General features: G+C 30.6%; 1 protein-coding gene across 1 annotated transcript; it reads left to right on the plus strand.

Moving 5' to 3' along the window:
• Positions 1–8,071: 8,071 nt before the first annotated feature.
• LOC18039359 (short-chain dehydrogenase reductase 2a) lies at positions 8,072–9,318 on the plus strand. Its single transcript, XM_006429453.2, has 2 exons — positions 8,072–8,197; positions 8,342–9,318. The coding sequence occupies exons 1-2, from the start codon at positions 8,115–8,117 to the stop codon at positions 9,174–9,176; spliced, it is 918 nt and encodes a 305-aa protein (XP_006429516.1). The 5' UTR covers positions 8,072–8,114; the 3' UTR covers positions 9,177–9,318.
• Positions 9,319–9,646: the final 328 nt, after the last annotated feature.

The raw sequence follows: 9,646 nt of genomic DNA on the forward strand, positions 1-9,646 counted from the left end.
AAACTGTTAAATTGTATAGTTTAATAGTGTAATGATGTTGTACTATTAAATTGTAAAGTTTAATAACTTTTCTAAATTTTAATAAAGTTTAGAATCCCGTATCAAATTAGCACATATATATGTATATATAGTTATTCTCTAATAAGGACATTCTTATTTTGTTAAAGCGAGGATATCACTAAAATAAAAAAATCAAAATTCAATACATTGAAAACTATATTTAAAAAAAAATTACTGGCTTCTGCACTTTAACAAAGTGAGGATGCGCATGTTTTAAAAATATGAATATAAAGTCATAGAGTATTATCTTTATAAATTATGATCATTTTCTAATATGAGGTGTCTTGAATTCTTAAAAATCTTGTGATACATGTCTATTAGTAATATTATATAGTAGATTTTTTTTTGTTATGTTTTTATATGGTAAATAAATCACTAGTATTTTACTCTTGGAAAACTTAGATAAAAAAGAATATTTAGTGCCTGTTTGGTATGGCTTATTTAAGAGCCATAAGTGCTTATTTAATCGTATAAGCACTTTTTAAAATTTTTTATGGTGTTTGGTTATTTTTTTAATAGAGTTTTTTTAGCTTAAATAAGCTAATTTACCTCTACTAGTAAAAGCCCAAAATTTGAGCTTTTGGGAGTAGAGGCTATAGAGCTTTTCTAAAAATATATAATATAAAAAATATCACACAATTTAATGGTTCAAAAGTGCTTTTTTTATTGACTACCAAACACCCAGTGACTTTTTGTCCAAAAGCTCTATTGGTATAAGCTCTACTGCTATAAGCTTTACTGTTATAAGCTCTATTTAATAAGCTGTACCAAACGGAGCCTTAATCCTTTCCCTGATTATAAATAACATTTAGTCAAAGGTAGACAACATTACTCAATTTTAAATTCTTTTTTTGTCGTTGGGTTCATATCTCAGTGGCAGCCTACGAGGCTGCGCCTATGACTTTGGGGGCGTAGTGTCGAGCCCGGCTTTTTTTTATTTATTATTTTTAAGTAGGGGGTGGGCAAAGTCCAAATATATTTTTATTTTTGCCCCTTACTACCCCAAAGACTCGACCCCAGGCATCAGCTGCCACAAGCTTGATGCTGTTACCAACTCGATCACGTCCTTGGGGTTGAGCCTAATTTTTAAGTTGAGATTCTAACTTCTCTTCTCAATATATAATTAGGTAGGTAATCATCATCCTACAAATATGAATAGAGTATATATATTTTAATGAGGATGGATACGTCGCAATAAGAGAATAGAAATTTAAATTGTGTTATAATGAAATTGATATAGGATTAGTCATAGTTTATTATAAATAAAAATAGTCATTTGATTGTAATATATCGGTATTTTAAAAATCTTATTTTAAAATGTGCATACGTGTCTGTTACGGCCAACTGTTATCTTATAGTAGATAGACAACTCAAAACTCAGAAGTGTTGTTTTGTTGTGGGTTGGGTCTCCGATCCAGCATGTATGTCAAAGGCCTTTTAACCCATTTTAGAGACTTTAAACAAGCTTCAAAGTCAAAGAAAAGCGGTCCAAGTAACGAAGCAGAAAGAGACGTGACTTTGCACTCTGAGCATAATTTGATACCAATAATCGAACCAAAAAATAATTGAAAAAGAAAAAGAATGTGGGATCATGAAAATATTCCTTAATTTTTATCATTATATAAGAAAAAAGGACTCCAATGTAATCGGTCATTATCTCTTAATTATACTATCACCAAAAATATAAAGAAGAAGGTAAAGGTATGCATCAATATGTAATGTGTAACCACCATCATACATTCATTTAGAATGAGAGAAAATAAAGAGACACAGGAAAGAAAGATCATTTTTTTTTCTTTCCTTGTCAAAAGAAGGTATTTCCTCTACTTTTGTTCCCCACAAAGAGAAGATTATTGAGAAAACAAAACAAATAAATAAAACTTTGTATTTCTTTATGACTAAAGTGTTTGGAAATATTATATAATCTTACCATAGATAGTACTATTTGTCTAAATTCCTAGCGTACCCAACAATATTTAGTATAAAAATCATATGCATGTTACGAGCCATTTTATACATTATAAGCAAGAGTACTATAAATTATATTATCCATTTTTTTGTTAGATGCCTCAATTTCACGTTACATGTCTCATTTTTTAATAAATCCTAAACTATTATTACACATAAAATATAATGCACAGATTGGGAAGCATAGCCAAAAGTGGGGAAAAGAAAATTGAAAATTAAGAGAAATGGGTCATTTGCTAGTATATCCTACATGCTAAATGTTCAAAACCAAACTCAATGAGCCCACCTATTCCCATATTTCATGGGAAAATAATCATAAATAATATCAAGCAATCAAAATTTGGACACCAAATCTCTTGCATTAAAAGAAAATACTTTATTAAAAAAATTTAAAGCCAAGCCATTAGCTGTTGCTTGCTAGCAAGTTGCACATCACATGAATCACGACGTAGCGAAAATATTGTTGTGTTTGGTTACCAATGCATAATATAAGCTTATGATTAGGAGCAATAATCTCGAGATTTTAATAAAAAAATGATGCGTTACCACTTCACCCAATTGATGCTAACTTCGCATTAATGCACCAAGACGACATGTACTCATTTAATTAACATGAAAAAACACAAAGTGGTCCATATGTACCTTCTACCACCCTAAATAATAATTATTGATCTAATCGTACAAGATTTCTCATAATGACCAATTTGCAACGTAATCAATACACAAAGCCAATAAGAATATGTTGGAAACTAGTTCAGGGTTTTGTATAATTGTTTTGCTTTGGCTGCAAGCATAGTTCCTCCTGTTGTTTATGTCATAACAAAAGAGCATACATGGAATTGTTTTAATTTAACTAAAATTTTCGATTCGAGGCTTGAGAATGCAGCTGCGTTAAATATTTATTAGGAGAGTTTTATCGTCTTAATAGCCTTACTTAATTTGAATATGAATTAGTCAAGACCTAATATAATTTTTAAATATTAAATAATTTAATATACCAAAAAAGAGCGTACATGTACCTTTTTCTCAAAGACTTTAGGAATTGTTAATTATTAATTCCTGAAAGCTCAAATATCACAGCATAAACGGCTGCTTATTAATTAAATCTTCAAGACTTTGACCTTTTGACTTGGGGATTGTGCAATTGAATTAACCAAAAAAAAAAAGGAAAAAAATGAAATTATTAATTATACATAGATACTCACTTCGTGCAAGCCAGACTGGCTAAGCCAGAAATAAGATCTTGGGGCCCATATGATGAAATGACTTTCGTACAGTTTTTATTTGTTCATTAAAATTTGAATCATGGAAAAATAGGGGATACAAAATTAATTTTGATTTTACCCACTTCTCAACATTAATTTCTCTTGACTTTGCCCACCATTTTTTCCAGTTCAAAATAAGAGAGGACATAAAAAAAAAATATTTTGTTGACACAGAGTTTTAACTTTTAAAGAAACTCTTTGAATGTATGAATTGAAAAGTTGAGTTTGAACGAATGGCAGCTGGGTGGCCAGTTAGGTAGATCTGGTCAGGACCTTGAGGCTGCTTATTCTGATAGTGTTAGTAAAAGTCAACATTAAATTTCGGTCAAAGTACGTAGAGTATGGCTGGTAATTAACTAAACATATGGTCATACCTTTGATGCTGCCATCTGTATTTTGCAAAAATAACGCGCTTTTTGTTTTTTTGATTAAATATTGAATTATTTAACGTTTGATTACTTTTATGAAAAAAAAGCTATGGACAACTCTATAGTTTATAAAATAGACATTGAGATTATATTTCCCAAATTAGTGTAAGAATAAAAATTTTAAAATTAAGATTTTCTCATAACCTAAACCTGCCTAAATTTTGAAAGATTTCTTGATATGTTTACATTATTCACTGTATTTAGAGACCGGTTAGAATTACTTTTGAGAGGCTAAAAGTGATTCTAAAAAGTTGAAAGTTAATTTTAGCATTAGATTTTTTTTTTTTTAAGAATTGCTTTTGGTAAAATTACCCCATTCATTTTGAAAAATGAGAAAGAAATAACTTTTTAAAATTCAATTTTCATAATCAGTTTTTTACTTATGGCCCATTTGGGTTGCTTTTGAGAGACTTTAAAGTGATTTTGAAAAGTTAAAATTTAATTTTAGTATTTGGTAAATTTTTTTGTAAATATTTTTTGACAAAATCATCTCATCTTATAATAGATTTTGAAAAGCTTGAAAGCAATGGCTTTTCAAAGTCTGATTTTGATAATCACCTTTATACATAAAATCATTAAATTTAAAGCTACTATTATTACAACCAATTATATTGAGATTATCAAATAAAATAAAATTAACAATATAAAACATTTATTTTAGTTATCAGTTATTGTATGTACGCAATAAAAAACTTTTATATACATGTTTATAATTGTTTAAATAAATTTTATTCTATATTATGTATAATATAGTCATTTATATTCATACAACAGTTTAACAGTAAGTTTTACTAAACACTAAAGACTGCTCTTAAATTCGTAACACTTTTTAAAATAAATTTTACCAAACGTTTAACTAATTCTTTTCACATCTGATTATTTCTACGGCACAATTAATAGTTATTATTTTAAGAACTACAACATTACCAAATTGGATCATAATACAATCTCATATATATCCTCACATATGTTATAACAATTTAAAATTATTCTCATGCCATTATGGATTAGAATAATTAAATTTAAACATGGCACTTAATAAAAATTTATTCCCTTTTATTTTGCAAATTCTGTTAACCGCCTTTGATAAATAAAAATCCGGATAGGTGTTCCTGTATTTTTCATTCTTATTTCAAATTCAAGCCATGACCATGGCATCAATAACTGTCTGTATTTATTAAAGAGTAATGCTACACATCCCAAATTTTTTATCCTAAAAAGTTATCTCAAATGATGTGTCATTTATCAATTGGCTGGTGAAATAATGCAATTAATTCACTTGGATCTTATAAAAAATTATCAACCACTCAATTAATGACATATTATTTGGGATAATTTTTTAGGATAAAAATTTGGGATTAGCACTACTCTTTATTAAAAGCATATAGAATTTATGTACTTAACATCAATGGATACGAGGACCGTCAATTTGACTAATTAATTAAATCGTCACAATATTTAAACAGAGGTCTGGCAAGACCATGTGGGATAATCTGATGAAGGATCTTGACACTAAATTTCAGATAAATTATATACCTTGGATTTGATCAAATCTTTTATTAAAGCCGTAAGGATCTACTTGTGGTCCGTCTAATCTCTACCCAGCCCAAAAAAAAAAAAAAAAAAAGGAAACAAAATTGCGTATCATGCATAATGCACATGCAACGCAGTTTAAATAATAATAATAATAATAAAACTGAAGCTAAATCTTTGTCGGCCGTTCAAATACTGACTGGCCATAGCTAGTGGATCAATGAATAATTTCATCTTGGATAAACCATAATCAGCCTCATGCGGTTCTTTATTTTCTAGCCTTTGTGTTTCGCTCAACTAGACTGTAGCTGAAGTTTGTGATTTGGTTAGCCGGCCAATACTCATTAGCATTTGTGTTTAACATGTTTAGCTATGGTTTAGTGACTAGATCAATTCCGTTGAGGATCTTTAATATTTCACCTCATATATTATTATTCAAATTTAGGCTTCAACCATATCACCACTAATGTAGGGAATCCAATCAGAAATTCGTAGTCACGTATGTTTGAAAAGAACAATATTGTAAGACTTCGTTTGAGATTAAGGTTGAAATACCATAAGCAACTTATTCATAAGTTTTGAAAAAAAATAATATTTGGTAATTTTTTTAAAAGCTACTTGTTTAATAAATTTCTCCATTCTAATAATAGCGTTTTAAAATAAGTGTGGGTTACTTTTTATAAGCAGGTTATTGAATAAGTCACAACATCTTTTTTAAATTCTTATATTATAAGTTATAACCTTAATATTTTAATAAAAAGAACATTATATTTTATTTTCCATAACCCCTAATATACAAATAAAAGACAATTTAAACTTACCATCTATTTTTGTTGTTATATAATAAAATAACATTTTATAATCAAATTTACCAATAAGGATGGGCAAAAATCTAACTCGACTGATTTGACCCGACTTGACTCAAAAATTCTGAGTATGGGTCGGATGCTGATTTAAGGACAAACCCAATTGCATGGTTTTTTTTTTTTTTTGTGTGAATCCAATCGGGTTCTATTCGGATCAGATCAAGCCTAATCCAATTTGACAGTCCGATTGGATTTTAAAAAATAACAAAATCAAAAGACACACCCACACACACAAAAAGTCCACACCCCCCTCCCTAGTTAATCGAGTTGCGAAAAATTCTCTCCAACGCTTGCTTATAGATAAGAGCATCAAATATGATCAAAACTTAATTTGAGTTTTTGATTCGATCCAATTGGATTCAAACTTAGTTCTGATCAAATTGGATGGAATTATAAGCTTGGATTGTGTTCAAATGATTTTTTTTCTCAACCCGATTGGCTCGAAGTTCGATTTAGTTGATTCGAACCAAAATTTGCTCCCATATCTACCAAATATATGTATTATATTTTCAAATTTACTACTACTGTAATATTCTAATTTACCAAACACTAAACTACTTCTTTTATCATCAATTTCTTTCATTCGTACATAACTTATTTTATCACCCACCAAAATTTGAAGCTGGCCCTAAGATGAATGACCTCTTAGAATTATTTGAATTACACTCCTTTTATACCTTTTCCCTCGTCTTAATAAGATTCACAAAAAAAAAAATATTATTATTAGATTATTGGCTTTAACCAAAAAAAAAAAAATGTTTGTTCATCTGATTGAAATGGTAAAATCTCTTATGTAAAAAATAAGAGGTCTGAAATTTGAACCTTAGTCACATGATAAATCTTTAATGAAAAGAATTTCCATGCTACAGTTTTTGTAAATCCTAAAAAGGTATTTATAAAAAATTAACATTATTTTTTTAAAATTAAAATAGGCAAAAAGTTTAAATAATTAATCGATTAGATCCTACTCATTGTTAATAAATTTCATGAGATAAATAATAACATAAGTTTCATAGCTAATATGATCTGGCAACTACATTTAGTTAGTTTTTGGTCAATGTAATTGAAAATTAATAATCATAGTAATGAGGATTTAATTGGTTAGTTATTCAAATTTATTATTAATTTGAAATAGTTAAAAAAATGTGAATTATTTGTTATTAATTTTTTAAAGGTGTGGTGAGTTGAGTTCGCACAATTTACGGGTTGAAAATATAACCATTTTTAAAGAAGACATGCATAGTAAATCTTAAGTTTAAGTCTCAAGTATTATCCTAATTTATAATTTTTAAGTCAAATATGGCTTTGTATTTAGCCTATAATACGACGTATTGTTGGTCATTTTTAACTCTTGTAATATATGTTATTACTTTGAAAAAAAGAAAAGAAAAGAAAGAAAAAAGGACTTTGTCAGACCTAAATTAACCCCAAAAATATTCAATTGGCTGAAAAATCCTGATTTCCTTCTCTGTAACCAAGTGAGAAACATATTATTGATTCAAAGACATTTGAGCTTTCTAATTAATTAAAAAAGGAGCCACGCCAAGATATTAACTTTATAACATTTATTTAATCGGATCAAATCTGTCACTGTAGACGATCAACATATTACAAATAATATATATAGTGATTGTTTGAAAGTTGAAGTTGAAACCATGGAGGCAGAGGTTAGTTTGGTCAAATAAGTTGTGTATGAAAAGTATTTATGATTAAAACAAGTTTTGGTGTATAGCTAGGAAGATGAGGAAACAAGGTCCTGTCCTTGAGGGGCAAGCGAGGCTTTTGTGTGAGGGACATTTCTAAGGAAGTTACCTTTAAATAGGGAACAGCCCATTCACGTAACCGGTAAACATTAAATATATATATTAATTCCTATGCCTATAAATACATTCATTCTTCTAACCAAAAGCAGTTCTTTGTTAAGTGCTTCCTTTCTCTGTCTTCTCTTTCCCTCTCCCTCTCTCTCTTTCTCTCTATTTAATCTTCATAAAATCATGCCTGCTCAAGTGATGCCTGAGACGAATCTCCAAGGCATTCATGTCTTGGCTTGGGATGACGCTCCTCCTTCTCACAGAAGGTAGCTTCTATAAGAAATGTTGCATTTAATTAATTAATTAATTTAATTGTTTGCTAATTTGTTGCTATTTATAAGAAATGTTGCATTTAATTAATTAATTTATTTAACTGTTTGCTAATTTGTTGCTATTTAATTAATTTACAGGCTGGAGGGGAAAGTTGCTATAATAACGGGCGGTGCCAGAGGCATTGGCGAGGCTGCGGTGAGATTATTTGCCCGGCACGGCGCCAAAGTCGTGATAGCCGACGTCGAAGACACACTTGGCTCAGTTCTTGCTAGCACGTTAGCTCCGGCGCCTGTCACCTTTGTTCACTGTGACGTTAGCCTAGAAGAAGACATCGAGAACTTAATCAACTCGACGGTTTCTCGATACGGACGTCTCGACATTCTCTACAACAATGCCGGGGTTCTTGGGAATCAACGTAAGCACAAGAGCATTATTGACTTTGACGCCGATGAATTTGACAATGTCATGCGTGTGAACGTTAAGGGGATGGCTCTAGGAATCAAGCACGCCGCACGTGTGATGATTAACAGAGGAGGTGGTTGCATCATCTCCACGGCCAGCGTCGCCGGGGTCATGGGGGGACTAGGCCCCCACGCTTACACGGCTTCGAAACATGCCATTGTGGGGCTGACAAAGAATGCTGCTTGTGAGCTTGGCCGATATGGGATTAGGGTTAATTGTATCTCTCCGTTTGGGGTGGCAACGTCAATGCTTGTTAATGCATGGAGAAATAGTGGTGATGGCGAAGAAGAAGATGAGTGCATGAACTTTGGGATTCCCAGTCAAAAAGAAGTCAGAAAAATGGAAGAGTTCGTGAGTGGGCTTGGGAATTTGAAAGGGACGACACTTAGGTCGAAAGATATTGCTGAGGCTGCTCTGTATCTTGCTAGTGATGAATCTAGATATGTAAGTGGACACAATCTTGTTGTAGATGGTGGTGTCACCACATCAAGAAATTGTGTTGGCTTGTAACAAGTAATTTATTTTTATTTTCGTGGGGATACTTTTGTTCAATTTCCAAGGTTATGAATGAAGACCGGTTCTTGTGTATAATTTCTTGGAGGTGTGTGATTGATTTGTCAATGGAATGGACAACTTTAAACGTTACATTTTATATTCATGAATGTGAACGAATTAAATTAAAATCAGTATGTCGTGTCAACGAGGACGGCTTTGGTGCTTTTCATATATCATTATCATATATAATCAGGGAAAACTCGTTTAAGTTAAATCTAAATTACAAGTATATCAATTTTTTTTCAATTTCACACCTACCAAGCTGGGGCTTATTCTTGTGCGTTTGGTCGAAGTAGTCAGATAAAATTTATGTTTTAGAATAACCTTCATTTTTTTTCTACATTTTTTTAATTAATCAATGCTTATGAAACAGAGATTAATAATTAATCAGTTGGCTCATGTTGGCTCATGGTGCGTGAGTCTTA

This window comes from Citrus clementina, unplaced genomic scaffold (assembly GCF_000493195.1).
Source record: "Citrus clementina cultivar Clemenules unplaced genomic scaffold, Citrus_clementina_v1.0 scaffold_6, whole genome shotgun sequence".
NCBI lineage: Eukaryota > Viridiplantae > Streptophyta > Magnoliopsida > Sapindales > Rutaceae > Citrus > Citrus x clementina.